Raw genomic sequence first — 17,301 nt, 5'->3', positions numbered from 1 at the left:
TTCAAAGCCTGGCTTGTGGTAACAACGGGCTGCTGTTCTCAGCTCTCTTCAGAAGGGACGCCGGGGACAAGGGACTCATGGCCAGGCGCAGCGGCAGCGCCAGGAGGGCAACACAGAAGCCTGCAGACAGCCCTGGGACCGACTGCACGGCAGGCGTGGTGCTTGGAGCTCACTGGCACAGCCCCCCAAGCGCCTCCCCCCACACAGCGGGCAGCGCAGCCACCGTCACGCGTGCCTCTGCAAGCTGACTGCAGGCGGGCACTGCAGGCCGGAGCCCGCCCAGCGCCGGCGCTGCCCGCAGAGCCCACCTTGGGCGCCAGCTCCGAGCTGTGCTGCAGGACGGTGTACAGGACCTGCATGTTGTTCGGGTTCCGGGCGTTGGACAGCTCGTTGAAGATGACGAACTTGATGGTGGTGCCCAGGTTGTCCTTGTGGGCATTCAGCAGCTCCCTGCACACGAGCCATGCAAATGGGACCCAGCACAGTCTGGGCCGCCCACAGCCACCCCCACCCTGCACCCTGCCCACCGCACCTGACACACAGCATGTAGTGGTTGAGCAGCACCTTGGGCTTGAGGCGGATCTTGATCAGGTGGGAGACGACGTCCATGTCCTCGGCGCTGTGCGTGCTGCAGTTCATGCACACGGACATGAGCAGGTCCTGGGCTGGCCGCGTCAGCTGCAGGGACCGAGCAGCTCTCAGACGGGCCACAGGCGGGCCCTGCACCCTCGTCCCGGCATGCCCTGCCCTCGCCCTGGGGTTCCACATGCCCTCACTTTGGGGTTCCACGCGCCCTCGCGCTGGGGTTCCATATGCCCTCACCTTGGGGTTCCACACTTCCTGGCCCTGGGGTTCTGTACGCCCACATCTTGGGGTTCCACGCGCCCTCGCCCTGGGGTTCTGTACGCCCTCATCTTGGGGTTCCACGCGCCCTCGCCCTGGGGTTCTGTACGCCCTCATCTTGGGGTTCCACGCGCCCTCGCCCTGGGGTTCTGTACGCCCTCATCTTGGGGTTCCACACACCCTCCCCTTGGAGCCCCATGCATCCTCACCCTGTGTCCCACGCCCTCACCTTGGGGTTCTGTAGCCACATCTCCAGCCTCTGCACAGCCATCAGCCGCACTTCCTTGTACCCGCAGGTGGATGTGAGCAGCCGCAGCAGGTTCCGCGACACGTTGTCGATGGGCTGGCGCCGGTTGAGCTGGTCCCGGAGCATGTCCAGCACATACTCCTCCACGCTGTCTGCGAGGTCTTCATACCTAGGCCAGGGAAGGATGGAGGAGGACGGAGCAGGAAGGCAGGCCCTCCCCGGGGGCCCACCCCCGCCTCCCAGCCACGGGCCACGCCCGCCGGAGGGAGCCTCGCCGGTGCCAACCTGGGCATGAGCTGGCCCTCCTGCTCGGGGCTCAGCTTCTCCTCAGCAATCAGGAGCTCTGTCTGGCTGTCGTCCTCCTCAGTGAGGGAAGGGTGAGGGCTGCTCCCTGCAGAGCGGGGGACTCGTGGACACATGCACCCGGCCGTCCCGTGGGCACCGCTCCCCCACTTGGGCTCTGTGGCGGGAGGTGACCCAGGCCTCCCGTCTTGCTGCAGACTCCCGTCCCGCCCCACCCGGCTGGCTCCTCTCACCAGCACTGAGGTCCCCTCCGCTGCGCGCCGCCTCCCCCTGCAGGAGCACGCTCTTGGGGGGCATTTTGGTGTGAAACGCCGTCTGGATGTTGTCCACGAACGTCTTGCAGTGCGGGCTGTCCACCCAGATCCTCTCCCCCAAGGAGTCCTCTATGTACACCTGCCGTGAGGAAGCCGACCTCCAGGCCCTGCAGGCAGCTCGCTTCTGCCTGCCCCGGTGCTCGAGGGCTGGGGCCTGCTTCCCGCTGGGCTGTGGTAAGGAGCCCTGAACACTCCCAGTTGCCTGGAGGGACTCCCAGGAAGCCCCCAGCGGCCAGTGCAGGCGACAGGATGTGCAGGGCCACCAGGCAGACAGCCCCGAGAGAACGCACCGTTTGCGTCTTTCCCTCCCAGGGTCCCACAGGCCCCCCCCCCCAGGGAGGCAGACTCACCTTGACGAAGATCTCGGGCCAGTTCTCGTCCTCCTCGTACGCGGCCATGAGGAGGTTACAGGCCAGCACGGACACCAGGCTGTTCCCCTTGGCCTTGAAGTTGATGGAGGCGTCCCGCCGCAGGAGGCTGCACAGAGCCTGCAAGGGACAGCGCATGTCGCAGGGGAGGCCAGGGAGAGGGACAGGGACACAGGCCGGAGGACTATCCGGCTCTGCTCATCCCTTCCCAGGACAGAGGAGGGGACGCCCAGCCCTCACCTCGATGACACCTTCCGTGGCAAAGATGTTGGGCTTGATTTTGGCCAGGTACATGAGGCTCAGGTACAGGGTGCTGTCTGGCTTGGCCCGGGTGACTTTCAGCTGCTTCACGGCCCCACACAGCACCCCCTCGATCCTGTCATCATTGCCCTCCAACTCGGCAGCCTCAATCTCGTCCAGCAGCACTGGGGGTGGAACTACCGGTACACATGGCCCGTCAGTCACAAGCAGAGACTGCCCATCAGGGTCCCACCCCGCCCCCGAGCCCTAGGACAACGGGGCAGCCACCAGCACAGCAAGTGAGGGTCTCAGGGCTGTGCCACAGCTGGCTGCCTCCACGGCGGTGCTACAGCAGTGCCAGCCACCGCCGGTGTGCCCAGTTCACACCAATGATGAAGGCCATGGTGGCCACGCACAGGTAGAGCCCTATGGCCCCGGGTGCCCTGCCACCTCCAGGCCCCCGTTGCTGCGTCCCGCACGGCTACCCGGAGTTACCTGGTCCCACAACACATTTATTTTTTCCTAAGTTTTCAAATTAATTGGCACAATGCTGTTCATGGCTGACTTTTCCCTTCAGCTGCACTGCTTCTTTGGTCGTCTCTTCCTAACACGTTTATCCTGCCTTCCCTCTTTCTGGACCTAGCCCCAGAGGCTCTTCTGTTTCAACAGTCCTTGCAAAGGGCCCCCTTTGGTCCTGGCCTCTGACCCTCTAGATAGAGGATGCTCTCACCCTCTACTCTCCTCTAATATTCCTTCCTTGCACTTTCTTTGGGTTTCATGCATTTGCTGTCTTACTTCATCTGGCTACTTGGTCATCGGCCTCCCCTAGTTACCAGCCAGCACATGCTTCTCTAAGGCCCTCTCAGAAGTGCCTCGGCTCTGTCTCACATGCCCTTTACATGGCACTTATTTCTGTTCAGTTTTGGACATTTTCTAATTTTCATTTTATCTCCTCTGACCCAAGAGTTTTTTGAGACTATGCTTCTCAATATCCAAACATGTGGAGGGAGGTATTGTTACTGATTTCTAACTTCACTGCACCAAGGACACCCAGAAACAGTCACTGAATGCTTTCCAGATGCCAGGAAGAAAAGACAAATGCGCGGGACAGACGGACGGATGGACTAGAATTACGGCAGATCCTGCCTTGAAGACATTCCAAATGCCAAACATGATAAACAGCCTTTTGCTTTCTAAAGATGTTTGTGAAGTATGTTATCGTTCAGAATGTTTTTAATAACCATATTTTATTTAATTTTCAAAACCACCTTTTACGGAAGGAATAACAAGCACAGGTAGTAACTCAAAGAGCTGTGGCCTGAGTTGGACCTCAGCCCCGTAAGGGCTCAGTCTTCATCAGCACTGGCCGCACAGGTTAAGGCCCCTGAATCGAAGGTCATGGTTGGAGGCAGCTGCCGCTGGACTCATTCCCAAAGCACAGTCCCAGCTGTATCCTCGACTCTGCACGCCCTCGGGGCTCCCAGTGCTGTCGCCACTGCTCTGCGTGCTGCCTCCACGAGCCGGTGCCCTGAGCACAGTTCCACCTCCAGGACACAGGCCTCTGTTTAGTGGTTTCTGCTCCAACATCCCTGACTGCCTCTGAAAATCTAATCAATCCTTCAAGGCCAATGTCACGTTACAACTTCCTGATGAGCCTTCTCTCTCCCAAAGCTGTCAGCTAAGTACCTATTCCTGAACACCTGGGACCGGCTACATACCTAACAGATCTGATCTATAGGACATCATGGGGTCACCAGAAATAATCAATGTGAAGGAGGCAGAGAAGCAGAGGCAGTTTCAGACGTGTGCAGAACCAGAAGCTTCATGTAAACAACAGGATCAAGGTACGTTTCAGATTTTCCTTTAATGTTGTATTAATACCTTTTTGGCTAAAGGAAAAAAACGAGGGTGGTAAACTTTTCGTTGTTTGTGTCTGGGGTGAAAGGAAAAAGGAAAGCAAACCTCCTCATCCCAGGTAGAGAGGAGCTCACTAGGACACACAGCCCGAGCGAACAGCACCCGGTCAACCTCGGCACCGCGTATCCTGTGCTCAGAACAGTCTGCCACAAAGGAGGGGCCAACAAACACGTCCGACGGACAACTGAACCAGAGGAACCAGCCCATTCCCGGGGTACAGCTGCTGGCCATCTGCATCGACTCTCACAGCAGCTCCTCCCCAAAGGGGAGACAACCCAATGGTACAACACGTCCCAGTGATGACGCACTGCCATGTGCTTGGTCTGCTCAACTTTAAGGAGCCAGCCTCCCAGAGAAGGCCACTGAGGCCGGAGCCGTGACGCGCCCAACGTCCATGCCTGCTCCTGCCACGCAGCAGCAGCACATTTGGGCCCCAGACCCAGTCCCTGCCCTCTGCTCTTGCCCCGGTCACGTTCCTCATCCCTGTCCCAGAATTTGGAAGCACACGTGGGGTAAAGTCCCCTGTGCGAGGAGCACCGTGAAGAACAAACTCGCAGATGACCCCTGTTCTCCATTCTCCAAGAACCTGCTAGCCTTACAGCACGAAGCCTGGAATGGGCCTTCACTGCAGCCCTGCTGGGCTGACAAGGTGTGGGAAACATTCTCTGGGAAGTCCAGGGACCAACCTTACCTTCAATTGGGACCACAGATGGTTCTTTAATCGAGGGAGAGATAGCGCGTTTTTCTGCCACTGCAGCCTCAGCCAGGCGCCCCAGGGCACTCAGAGGGGGTGTAGAGGAGAGTTTGGGGCGTTTGGTGAGGCCAGTCAGAGCCGAGGCACCGGCCAGAGCGGCCGCAGCGTCCCGCTTGCGCTCGGAAGGCAGGCCGGAAGGGGCGGGCTTCAGCAGGGTCGACGCCGTTTTCGAGTCATTGGCCTGACCCTTTGAGCCCAGAGCTATGAAGTCTCCTGGTGGAGGGTGCCCTGCAGAGGAGGGAGGTGAGAAATGTGCACCTTTACATGTCGGTTGAGGTGAATCCAACCTCCCGCTGTTTCAGAGGAGCAGAAACAAGTCCCCCAGCACGTCCACAGCAGAGCTGGGACTAGTGTGACAGTCACGGCGATGCTGACAGTCACGCACACCATGTTCACTACAAGCCAGGCCATGTCTGATGCGCGTGTTTGCTGCATCTTCAACGTCTGAGAGGGGCATCGTTCCTCTCCCTTTACAGAGGAAAACAAGGCACAGGGAGCTCAGCTAGCGAGAGGCCGGCGGGCTCGCCTGCCCGGACACCACTGCGCCGGTGCGGCCGCCGCCTCCGGGCCCGGGAGCTCCTTCAGCTGCTTTACTGCCTGGGATGCAGGACGAGCCCAGCAGTGTCCTGGAGGCAGCCACAGCGGCCCCAACTCTCCCTGGGACCCAGAGAGCCGCCCCGGACCGAGGGCCAGGCGACCCCGATTCCGGAAAAACGGTGGCCGGGGAGCAACTACGCCCCCGCCGCCCGCCGCAGGTGGGAGCCGCGCACCTGACGGCTTGGCCGCAGCGCTGGGCCTGCGCACGGTGGTGGGCTTGGCTCGGTTCATTCCGGCCCCTTCCCCTCGCCGCTCCTCGCTGCGGACGCGTCACCGGGAGAGGACCAGCGCCGAGGCTCATTCCACTTGCGCGCTCATTCATTCGTTCCTCTGACGCTCGGGGCCTGGGGGCGAACGGGCCCCGCCGGACGGAGCGAGTCCGGACGGGCTGCGTGAGCGCCGCCTCGGATCCGCCGGGAGAGCCGATCTCGCCGGCTGCCGCCGATCTCCTACAAGTGGCCCACGGTACCCAGCGCCCCACCACCACCCCGGCCGCCCCGGAACCGGAAACCGACCTCAGAGACCCGACTTCCGGGATAACCGGAAGCAAAACAGCGCAGCGAGAGGAGGGCGGGCGGAGCGGTGAAATGGGCCACGTCGCCTGCGCGGTGCCTGCAGCGCCCTCTGGCGACGGGAGGTCGGCGGGGCCTCGCTGCCGCTTGTGTCTATCCAGAGAGGAGGCAGCTGTCACCCTCTTTCTGCAGGTGAGGATGACGTGATTTAGTGACGTGCCCAAGGAAACACGGCTAGGAAGGGTGGCATCGGGGTTCAAATACACACGTGCTGGTCCTCCAGAGTCCTGCTCTCCCATTTATGGGTCAAAGGGCAGGTTCTGGGGTCCCTAAGGTGGGAGGCTAGGAGGGAGCCCAGGGACCAGGAGTGGGCACAGTGCAGAAGAGCAGGAGGGGCCTGCCAACTCCAGCCCGTCCTCGGGGCATGGAGGCCAGGCCCTAATCAGAGACTCGGCGTCCTGGCCTGCACAGTGGGTCATTGTCATAGTCACCAAGGCTCCCGATGCAGAGGCCGGGGGCTCCATGCTCACGGAGACGCTCATGCCCTCCTGTGCTAAGGGTCCCACCCATCCTAGAGCTTCTCAGCAGTCCTGGGGCTTCTGGCTGTAGTCCACCTCCCCACCAGGAACAAGGAACTGAGAGCAACAGCCCTGCCTGCAGCCTGGCCACTTGCTGGGTGACCTCCTTGTGGGGAAGCCCTGAGGGCTCCCTAACAGCTGAAGCCCGCGTGAAAGGAGACGGATGCAGGTAAAGACATAGCACATTCCTAACAGATCACGCGCTGCAGAAAGGCAGCTGGCATAGGTAAACGGCACTGGGCATGGGTTAAAGCTGTGAAACATCGTGTTGAGTGACTGCTGGCAGTGGGGGCAAGCTGAGCTTTGGAGGGAGCAGAGGGAACGGGGCGGAGATCAGATGAGAACTCACAAAAAGTGCTCATTGTCCATGCGCTGGACCAGCTGTGTCTGCTGGCTGGTAATGGCCAAAGTCAGGTGTGCAGCAACCTGGACTGTCAGTGTAGCCACGGGGCATCCCGTCAGCGCTCTTCTCAGAAGCTGCTGCAAAAGGACCAAACAACTTTTCCGTGATGGAGCAACACAGTCCACGGCCAGCAGAAAAGCTCGCTATGGACTAGTGTGTAGAAAGTGACCGCCTCTATCTAAAAGTAAACAAATTCTGGAAAGAAATACACCCAGTGGTTCCCGAGGTGACGGGGAGGGTGGGCCATGCATGCCATCCATTCACTCTGTTTCAGTATCGCAATTATGTGAATTGTTTCCACTAGGAAAAGAAGAAGAGTGCACTTGTCCGGTGGGGCTGTCACGGGATCTTCCCTCCCACGGCCGGCCGCTGAGGTCCCAGCCTCCCCTGCCCAGGACAAGTCAGGCAGTGCGGCGGCCGGTGCTCTGCCTGTGCTGGCCCCTCCTTGGCTGGCTTTCTCTGCTCTTTCTCACTGGACAATCTCCTCCTCATCCTTCAAAGCCCAGCCTCCCAGCTACGTCCCATCCTCCGTGAAGCCCTCAGGCTGCCCCACCCCAGCAGGCAGTGGATTCTTGTCTGCTGGCCCCTCTGTCATTGACATTTGCTGTGCTCAGGGGCAGTGCCTCCCTAGGACCAGCTGGCAGAGCAAAGCCCAGAGAAGCCTGGATGCTTGGGTCTGGGTATGGCAGTCAGAGGGCGTGGGGTCAGATGGACACTTCGCTAGCAGCTCTGGAGGACTGCTTCCCCTGAGGGGTCAGCCTAGCCAGCCCAGGAAGGAGGAAGGGCAGCGAGGGGCCTCAGTAGCTGCAGTTCGTGGGGGACACCAAGGCTCCCCCAGACGCCTCCTGTGTGAGCTCCCTGGGGTGGCTGTACCGCACCCCAGGCCAGGTGGCCTGATTCAGCTTGAGACGAGGTGTTGCAGGGCACTCCCTGCAGAGGCTCTAGGGAACTGTCTTTCCTGCCTCCATCATTGTCACAGGGCCATCTCCCTTCGGTGTGTGTGTCTCCTTTTCCGGCTCTCATAAGGACCCTTGTCATTGGAGGTAGGCCCACTCTAATCCAGGACAACCTCAATCCTTATGATGTACAAAGACCCGATTTCCAAATAAGGTCCATCCTGAGGGTCCGTGTGGGTGCTTGCAGCTCTGCACCAAGGACCCTAGGCCTGGGACCTGCCTCCCTTCCTCTCGCTGTCCTGTCCCAGCACCATGGTCTTGTTGCAGTTTCTGGAACCTGCATTTTGCTCATCTCAGGGCCTGTCCTCATGCTGTTCCTGTGTCAGGACCCTCAGGCACTCCCATGGCCCCTTCGCCCTGCCTGGCCTTCCTCTTGCCCTGTCCCCGTAACCACGGCCCCAGCCCCCACTGGACACCTTCTTTTAGAACACTGCCACCCCTGGGATCCTGTTACTCCCTTATTTGTCTCTTTCTTTACAGCCTGCCTCCCTGCCCAACGTAAGCCACCAGTGAGCCACCAGCCGTACCTGGTCTGCCCGTCGCCTGCTGGGCCCAGAGGCCCTGCCACACTCAGTAGATGTGGGCGGGATGAGGGAAGGATGAGTGTGAAGCCTTCAGCCCGGAAGGTCCCATACAGGAGCCATAATTGTTAGGAACTAGGTCCTCGGTCCGGCGTGGAGGGGAGTATCAGGCCTCGGACCCCCACCGTCCCTGGTCGTCTTTGCTGTGACCCCCCAGCCACAGTGAGAACCTTCCCCCCCACCTTGGCCTACTGACTGTGTGGTGGGCTCCCCCTCACTGCTGGTGGAAGGAGGGAGTTCCTGCAGTAGAGAGCAGACTGGAGCAGCCAGCAGGGTGGGACAGAGTGAGCAAGGACTTGCCCCAGGCCCCCAAGGGGAGATGGGTGACGTGGCAGGTCTGCAGCTGCTTGGGTCTAACGGCTTCTGGGCCAGGAAGCAGCTGCTCCCACCTGCGTGGCCTGGGCCCAGGCCTCCCTGCGCGGGTCAGGTGTCCCTGCCCAGCCCAGGCCTGGCACTTCCCAGCACTGGGGGGAGTGGGGGTAAGGTGGGGGACTCTGGGGGAACAACCGCAGGGTGCCTTGTGCGGCTGGTCATCTCCCAACTACCTCGTCCCCTAAATTTAGTAACTGCTTCACCCGTGCTGGAAGCCCCACATCAGCTCAGTGACAGTTTCAAAGCAGTGAGTCAGCAGTTATCAGGACTCAGATGCCCCTTCCTGGGCGGGAACGTGGAGACCCATCTACATTCAAATGGAAGTTTCTAGAATTTCCTCTGTTGATGAGCATTGGGGGGGAGGGGAGGTGCGGTGTCACCACTGGAATCTGCCCAGGAGATGCCACTGTGCTGAGGCTCCCGGCCAGAGCAGGGGGAGGGGACAATGACTTCTCATGGGCCAGTGCCCAGGACCCTGGCGGCTGAACGGAAGCTCCAGCAAGGCAGCCTCTGGCTGGAGGCGGGGAAGTGCTTTCCAACAATTGTCTGAAAATAGACCAGGCCGGCTCACGAGGAAATGAGTCCCCCATCACGGGAAGGGAGCAAGCGAGAGCAGGAAGACTGCTTCGCAGGGGGTGGACCTAAGGTCTCTGACCCCAAGAGGCCCTGAGTCCTCCAGTTTTCGACGACCCGCACCCCAAATGTTTGGAGATGTGAAGCTCAGGAAGCAGGATTAGGGCGCCAGCACCTCACCTGCCCCCCAGGTGTGCTGCTGTGGGAAAAACTGTGGCTCGCTCCCTCCAAGACAGGACTTCCAGGCCTGGGATGTGCTGGGCACAAGCTGACTGGGTGGGAGACATTCCCTCCCACTGACACCTGTGCCCCCACGGTGGGGCCAAACCCCTTGGGCCTCAGTTTCCCTTTCTGTTCAGTTAGGCTCAGGCAAGCAGCTCTCGGGTAGGGCACTGGGACGACCTGATTTTACCTCTTCTGTCTCACTGTCCCTACACACGATCAAAATGTCCCCAACACTGTTGTGGGGAAGGGATGGGGCTGCTACAGAGGATTTTGTTTCCTTGTTTTAGCTTGTTCAGGTTTCCTGCAAAGAGCGTATACTATGTTTGAAATTAGAAAAATATCCTCATGCACTTGCCTTAAAAGTAAATAAATAAATATCCCAGAAATCCAACCCAGGTCCTACTCGTGGTTCCCAGTCAGTGTTTTTCACTGAGAATTGCCACCACCCACTCACACTACATCAGTGTCCTGACTTTTGGCTCAGAAACTGTGGTCAGGGGCAACTTTTCCCAGGTGGGATTGGTCTAGATGAGTCTCAGGCTGAGGAAAGGCCAGTGGAGAGAGAGGAGTGTCCGATTTGCAGAGATCTAACATCAAGTCATTTGACATATATCAGTTGTTTACAAGCTCCATTATTCACAGAGGTCCTGTGCTGTGACCTGTCATGGCCCAGGGTTGACAGGTCAGCTGGGCGACTCCTGTGGGGTCTAGCACACAGTTGCAGATGGGTGGTGGCTGGGGCTGGAGGCTGTGCTAGCCGTGCAGGGGCCATAGCAGGGCCACCAGCGTGTCACTTGGACTTCCTCACAGCATAGCACTGGGTTCCCAGAGCAGGAGGCTGAGGGACAGAGCCAGGCAGAATCTGCGTTGTCGTGCAGTACAACACAACAACACAGAGGTATCTGGTCTTTGTCCTGGTTCCTGGCACAGAGCTCCTAAAACCCTGGGCATTTCCTGAGCGATGAGGGTGATGGGAGCACGTTTCCAGATTGAGTGCCTCCCACCCATGCCTGAGGTTCTGCTGACAAGGTGGCTGGGGAGGGGGCCTCCAGGGAGCTCCAGGTTGGGGGCCTGTCACCGGAGGACCTAACCATGATTAGAGGGTTGGAACTTTCAGTCCCACGTGCAGACCTGGAGGGGAGGTGGCTGGAGATTGAGTTCATCACCAGTGGCCAGCGGCTTAAATCAGTCATGCCCATGTAATAACACTGGGATGAAAACTCTTGAACAAGACCTTCAAAGAGCTTCCGGTTGGTGAACACACGGAGGTGCTGGAAGGGTGGTTCCCCAGGGGTGGGGTGGGGGGACATAAAGTTCTGTGTCCCTCTACACCTTTGCCTTGTTCTAGCATCTCTTCCACCTGCAGATTGTTGACTTGTACCCTAAGTCCACGCTTCCCTGAGTTCTGTGATTTGTTCTAGTGAGTTATTGAGCCTGAGATGGGGGATCACGGAAACGCTCGAGTTTGTACTTAGACAGGCAGAAGTGCTGGTAACCTGGGCTCCAGGACCTGAGATGGCACCTGAAGTTGTGGGAACTGTCTTGGGGGACTGAGCCCTTGACCTGTGGGGACTGTGCAGACGCTTGGGTTAGTGGCAGAATTGGACTGAATTGTAGGACACCCAGTTGGTGTTTGGAAAAACCAACCCATTCCTTTCATGACCTAGCCTTGATGGCACTTCTGCTGTCCTCTGTTGGCCAAGGCTGTCATAAAGATCTGGCCAAGTTCACGGCCACACACACTCGACCTCTTGGTGGATAACACTGTGACAGCCATCTCTGGAAAACAGCGCACTACAGTCATAACAGCATGGTGACTTGGCTATTGGCCTGCAACAGACCACAAATATCCGGTAACAAGCCACGCCCACAAGCTGGTGGACATGTGGGTTGTTTCGGTTTGGGGAGATTACAACTAAGACCAGAAAAGATACCTGTGCACAGGCCATTCCCTTGAACCCGATGTCACCTGCAGACAAATCGCCAGGCCATCCTGGTTCTCTCATCCTCCTTACCTTGGAGGTGACAGTGCTGTCTTGCTGGCGTCTTCAGATGATTGTAATGAGTGCATGCTAAGTACCTCACCCAGTGTCCGGCGCACAGAAGCAATTCAAAATTCACAAAATTGACAGCTACTAATATCATTGTTGCTGTTTGGGGTGGGGGGAAGGCGGCTGTGACGTCGTGACTTGCATTTCCTGAGAGCAGTTTCGCAAGCACAGCACCACTCACATTCTGTGTTGGGTGACTCTGTGTTTTATGGGCCGTCCTGTGCTCTGTGGGATGTCTACCAGCATCCCTGGCCTCCACCCACTAGATGCCAGGAGCAATCCCTGCCCCAAGTTGTGACAATCAAGAATGTTTCCAGACTTTGCCAAATGTTCCTTGGGGGACAAGTCACCCCTGGATGATAACCACAGCCCTAGACCGTCTCTAAGCTCCATAGGCAAGAATGGCGTGTTTATGTGCAGAATACACGTCTACCCCGCCCCAGAGGCCCCTGGTGAGCTGTCCAGGTGGAGGGGGATGGTTTGGGCTCCCCAGCTGACCCACCCCTCCTCTGTAATTCACAGGAGTTTGGTCACAGGCACTTAGAGAAAGCAATGAGTGTCTGAGTGGGACACTGGTGGCCTTGCGCAATTACCTGGGTCTCAGGTGCCCACCTGGAAAATGGAACCAAGCTCTCACGTTGCAGTCATGTAATATGCGGGCTATGGCCCCAGGTTGGGGTGGCGGCTGCAGACGTGCCCTCTCCAGCAGGCCTGCTGGCAGCTGATGGACTGTACATATTAACTGGAGCAGCAGGGACTTTGCCTGGGGGTGTGCTTCACAGAGAGGACATGGCTGCCATCCTGGGAATAAGGGAGGGGTGAGGAGAAGCATTTTCTTCAGGAATCTTGACCGAATTGCTCTCCAATTGTGAACAGAAATCAACTGTCTTAATAATAAAAAGTACAGTAATGATGACTGTGACAATGACAGCCTTTTCGTTTGGCAGCTTCCCCGTCTGATCGTCAGTCAACCCTCTTTCCGGCAGAGGGATGCAGAGGCAGGCTCAGAGATGGGCCCTGGCCCACCCAGGGCCACAGGCTGGCCAAGGGCAGAGGGTGCTTTGGAAGCCCCATTCTGCTTCCTCCCTCTGCGGGGCCCCTGCCCCTTTCCCAGATTTTACATGTGGAGGGGCCCCTTTCCCCTCTGCTGGAGGAAGAAAGACCATTTCCAGACCGGTGCTTTCATGCCTGGCTGCTCCCCAAGTCGACCATCTCCTTCACCCCAGAAGCCAGGTGGGGGCAAGCAGACAGGGGCTCCCACCATCCCCTGAAAACCCCCACCGTGGCCATCAGCTGCTTCCTGGCAGAGGCCCCAGCCTGCAGGGCCCTGGCTGCAGGGTACCGGGCTGGACACCCACACTCCAGGGCACTGTCCAGGCGGAGGTGTGGCCCGCCTCTGCTCAGCCAGCATGTGCCACTCGCCTGGGCAAGTGCTTGTCCCTCCAAGGCTTGTTCCTTATCCTCAAAGGGTGGGCATGGGCAGAGCTGGACAAGGGACAGGCAGAGCAGAACACAAGTCATCTGTTCTATGGTCAGCAAACATCCGTCTGCAGGCTGACCCTTGCGGGGCGTGGGGTGCATGGGCTGGCCCCCTCAGCTCCTAGACAGCTGTTCTTGCCTGCCCATGGGGGAGCGTGTGGCAGGATGTCCCCAAGTCTGGCCTGTCCAAGGTTCCAACCCCCCAAACCTGGGGGTTTTTGTGGGGGCCCTTGGGTAGTGACTGCCGGGGGCTTCTTCAGGGAGACCAGCTGCCCCCTCAGGGCTAGAGCTAGTCCCTGTGTCTCTCCTTCCCTGCATTGTAATTGAACTCAGAGCCTCAGCGTCCCCCTCTTTCCCTGGACCTCGGCCAGGGCCACCTTAGTCCACCCAGGGCACTGCCCACCTCCACCTCTCAGGAGAGAGGGAGGGGCCCTGCCCCTCACAGCATGCCCCAGGCCCCTCCCCAGGAAGCAGCCCTGCACAGCTGTGTGGTAGGGCAGGCAGATCCCGGTCTACCCCAGTTTCAGGCCCTGCCCGCCACAGGACTCTCCCTAGTGAAGAGGGGAGCTTATCGGGCAGAACCACAGCTGCCGCTGCCATAAAGCTGTAATAAAGGGGGCCATTTATCAAGGCCGGCCAGGCACCGCGTGGAGGTCTTCACGGCTGTTTTGAAACTGAATCCTCACAACAGTCCTGCGTGGTTCCTTTTATTTTATTTCATTTTTAACTTAACTTTATAGTTTTGAACAGGTAATACACTTACACAGTCCAGCAGTCAAAGCAAAACAACATAAAGAGGTTTACACAAAGAAGTCTCATCTCTCTCCCAACCCCACCCACCAAAGGCAACCCTTTTTTATCAGCTTGTTTACCTCCCAGCTTGTTTACCTTCCTCTTGCAGGTCAAGACAAACACAAATACACGTTTCTATCTCCGTCCCTTCCTTACTAAAGGAGCACCTTATACAACCTTGCCTTTTCATTTACAGCGCAGCAAAGCCTTCCTTGTCTGTGTACAGGAAAAATCGGCTGCGTTCCTTATTCACGGCTGCATAGTACTCCACCACACCCACGGTGTCCCAGTTTACTTATTATTTTTCTTTTCACTTTTTTTTGGTCTTTGTTGTTTTGATTTCTTAAAATGTTTCTGTCCTGCACTGTATTTAGCTTGGTCCTTAACAATGACAGCTCAGTGGTTTCTGACTTTTTATTACAGCTGATGCCACGACGATAAGCCTCGTATATCCCCAATTTTCTCACATGAACAGGAGTGTCTGTGGCACCGATTTCCAGCCGTGGGATTCCTGGGTCTGAGGACAAGTAAGGTAAGTAACATAAGTATGGAAGAAGCTGCTCATGCCCCTCTGCCCGCCCCCCGGCCCAGCAGTGTGTGTGAGTGCCTGTTCCCCAAGCCTTGCCATCACAGGATGTGGTCTGATTCTTGGATTCTCATAGATGAGAAATGGCATTGCAATGGCATTTTAATGTGCATTTCTCTTTGTTATGAACATCTTTCCCTATGTTTGTCATTTAGATTCCTCTTCCTGTGAGCCATCTATTCACAGTTTTTGCTTCTTCTTATTTGTCTTTCCTTTTTACATTTCCAGGAGCCCTTTGCGTGTTAGGGAGGTAATCTTCTGTGGTGTGGGTTGCAAATATTTTTTCCGAGTATATACTTTGTGTTCTGACTTGGCTTATGGTGATTTTTGCCTTAAGTTTCTTTTTTTTCTTTGTTTATGGTGTCTGGATTTTTACTTATGATTAGAAAAAATCTTTTCCCTCTCAAAGTTTTGAAGGAAGTCACTTACGTTTTCTTCAATTATTTTAATGGTTTCTTTAAAATTTATTTTTGTGGTAAAATATACATAACATGAAGTTTACCATTTTAACCATTTTTAAGTGTGTAGTTCAGTGACAGTAAGCATACTTACGTTATTGTGCAGCCCTCACTGCTATCCTTTTGCGGAATGTTTTCGTCATTTAATGGTTTCTTTTTAAGAATGTTAAATCTTTGATCTAACTTGAAATGTATAATACTGCTGTATGGTGTGGATAAACTGTGGGCCCAACTTCATCTTTTTCTAAATGATTACCATGTTGCCCCAACATACTTTATGAGACTCCACATTTATTCTATTTTATTAAGCCCATTTTAAAGTTGAGGAGACTAAGACTCAGAGAGGTGACAGGAAGAGACCCCCTCCCCTAGGTCACTGTAAGTGTGACCAGCATCTCCCACTTCTGCCTAATTCCTACCTCTCGATGACCTGTTTTCAAGGAGTTAAGGAGAATAGTTAGACCGCACTCTAACCAAAAGTTAGTGTGAAAAGACTGCAATCGAGTTAGGGAAATGAGGACACTATTGAGAAACTAAATTATACCAGACCACTGCGGAGTCTGAGAGAGGGGCCACAAAGGGGGCAGCGAGAGCTCTGCGTCTGATGACAGAGGGTTTGGCAGGAGAAAGGGGACCACGCTTCCAGTCGCAGGGGGAAGATCACACTGAAAACCTACCGGGGAGATGGGATGGTGTAGCTACTGCTGCTGTTTCATTTGTCAGTTTGTCGGCAGCAAACCCCTGGGCACCTGGTGGGCCCACAGTGGCGTGAGCCCAACGAGCCCGAAGCTCGCTCTCGAAAGGAAGCCCCTGTCCTCCGCAGCAAGAAGCCGCGGCTGCTCCCTAAATACCGAGCCATGCTGCCAGGCTAACTGCACACGGAAGACCCACAAACTTCTTGGCACTTTCTCCTGTCTGTTCCCCAAGATCCACTGGAAGGCGCCTGAGACCGTGGACACACTTAGGTAGAGGCAGCTGTGCCCATGGGAGGTCTGCTGGCACTCCCAGAGGCTTGGCGGGTTTTCCTCCCTCTTTATTCACAACTCAGATGTGCGGCCTCATGGAGGCAGCTCATTGTATCTGGAAGGGGTCCAAACACCAGCAAGGGGCTCGGCCTCCCATCCAACTGCTGATGTGGGCCAGGCCCTGTGACTTTGGACTGGTCACTGCACCAGCTTTGTTCTCCATCTGTGACAGGAGGAGGCTGCACCCCTCTCCAGGACTGGGCCCTTATGTGAGGCCAGGCACCACTCAGAGCCTCCCCATGGCCGCCATGGAGAGGGGGGTGCTTTAGGTGAGACTGTTCCTGGGGGCCCTGGTGTCTCAGAGCCCTGGACACTGAAGCTGTGTGTCAAAGCCATTTGTCACATTATGCTGTTGGCGTTCCTACAGAAGAGAACTTGTTCTGTTTACACATTTGTTGGTCAAAAATGAGATCTCAAAAGACAGATGGGGGTGTCCTCAGGAGGGGCTGTTAGGCACCCTTTCCTCTCAGCAGGGCAGCCTGGCAGCTGGCAGAGAACTCTGCATGCCCCTGTATGTGTCCATGTCTTCTTGTGGTAAAGCCACCTGACCCTGTGACCTGGTTGTAATGTTCTGAGTATTGTCCTGGGGCCACCCTTGGGAATGGGAGAGTCTCCCGAGGCTCTGATGAGACTGGAGGGATGCAGTGGGGCCCGCCCAGGTAATATGCATATGGGGTCCAGAGAAGAGCCCACCCTCTCATCCCCGAGCCCAGGGAGGGCGCGCTCGAGGAGGGAAAGGGGGTGATCCCGGTTCGGTATGACCAACCGGGATGCCTGTGCCACGTGCGGGGCTCACTGCGCACAAGGGCCACCAGCACGTGGGGTGCACTAAGACACCTGCAGCAGCACAGATGCATTCTGCTGGCCCTGCACAGGTGAGCACGGGTGCGGCTCCCTGAGCTCTGAAGGAGCCTCGGGCCACCCCACCAGCTCCCATCGCCCCGACTCCGCGGGATCCAGAGAAGCGAACTCCGCGGTCACCCCGCGGGTCCGAGGGCGGGCGGGGCGGGGCAGGGCCTGCGAGGGGGTGGGGCCTCGGGAAGGAGGGGTGTTGTCGCGCGATGGGCGGGGCGATGGGGCGCGCGGTGGCGGGGTGGGCGGGGCGGCGTGACGTGCCCGACGCCGAT

At 57.3% G+C, this 17,301-nt stretch overlaps 2 protein-coding genes across 4 annotated transcripts in view; one reads left to right on the top strand and one right to left on the bottom strand.

Moving 5' to 3' along the window:
• The window catches only part of INTS1 (integrator complex subunit 1), a 29,868-nt gene extending 23,786 nt beyond the window's left edge, over positions 1 to 6,082 (bottom strand). The window contains exons 1-9 of one of the 2 annotated variants that reach the window (XM_074314027.2): positions 5,757 to 6,082; positions 4,924 to 5,214; positions 2,316 to 2,512; positions 2,058 to 2,195; positions 1,627 to 1,786; positions 1,376 to 1,481; positions 1,073 to 1,259; positions 533 to 678; positions 309 to 450 (exon numbers count right to left, since the gene is read on the bottom strand). In XM_074314027.2, the coding sequence (XP_074170128.1) occupies positions 309 to 450; positions 533 to 678; positions 1,073 to 1,259; positions 1,376 to 1,481; positions 1,627 to 1,786; positions 2,058 to 2,195; positions 2,316 to 2,512; positions 4,924 to 5,214; positions 5,757 to 5,814 (1,425 nt within the window). In that variant the 5' untranslated portion in view covers positions 5,815 to 6,082. The remainder of the gene's footprint in view (positions 1 to 308; positions 451 to 532; positions 679 to 1,072; positions 1,260 to 1,375; positions 1,482 to 1,626; positions 1,787 to 2,057; positions 2,196 to 2,315; positions 2,513 to 4,923; positions 5,215 to 5,756) is intronic. The other variant, XM_074314026.2, reaches the window with a different exon arrangement.
• A 383-nt stretch (positions 6,083 to 6,465) lies between these two features.
• Positions 6,466 to 8,632, top strand: LOC141567329 (uncharacterized). Of its 2 annotated transcripts, XM_074314029.2 has the most exons (3): positions 6,466 to 6,842; positions 7,381 to 8,119; positions 8,513 to 8,632. In XM_074314029.2, the coding sequence occupies exons 1-2, from the start codon at positions 6,598 to 6,600 to the stop codon at positions 8,099 to 8,101; spliced, it is 966 nt and encodes a 321-aa protein (XP_074170130.1). In that variant the 5' UTR covers positions 6,466 to 6,597; the 3' UTR covers positions 8,102 to 8,119; positions 8,513 to 8,632. The 2 variants fall into 2 exon arrangements, with proteins under 2 accessions (XP_074170130.1, XP_074170129.1); XM_074314028.2 differs by lacking the exon at positions 8,513 to 8,632 and having other exon boundaries at positions 7,381 to 8,247.
• Positions 8,633 to 17,301: the final 8,669 nt, after the last annotated feature.

Source organism: Rhinolophus sinicus, chromosome 5 (genome assembly GCF_057876585.1).
Source record: "Rhinolophus sinicus isolate RSI-liver-muscle chromosome 5, RSI-T2T, whole genome shotgun sequence".
Taxonomy (NCBI): domain Eukaryota; kingdom Metazoa; phylum Chordata; class Mammalia; order Chiroptera; family Rhinolophidae; genus Rhinolophus; species Rhinolophus sinicus.
The sequence above is the reverse complement of the archived record's forward strand: the minus strand, read 5'-3'. Positions and strand labels throughout refer to the sequence as shown.

Excerpts from the sequence above, each read along its gene's own strand:
- LOC141567329 (XM_074314029.2), top strand. The coding sequence starts at position 6,598 with ATGCAGAGGCCGGGGGCTCCATGCTCACGGAGACGCTCATGCCCTCCT. Across the intron at positions 6,843-7,380 it reads GTGAAAGGAGACGGATGCAG|GAAAAGAAGAAGAGTGCACT; the intron begins GTAAAGACATAG and ends TGTTTCCACTAG.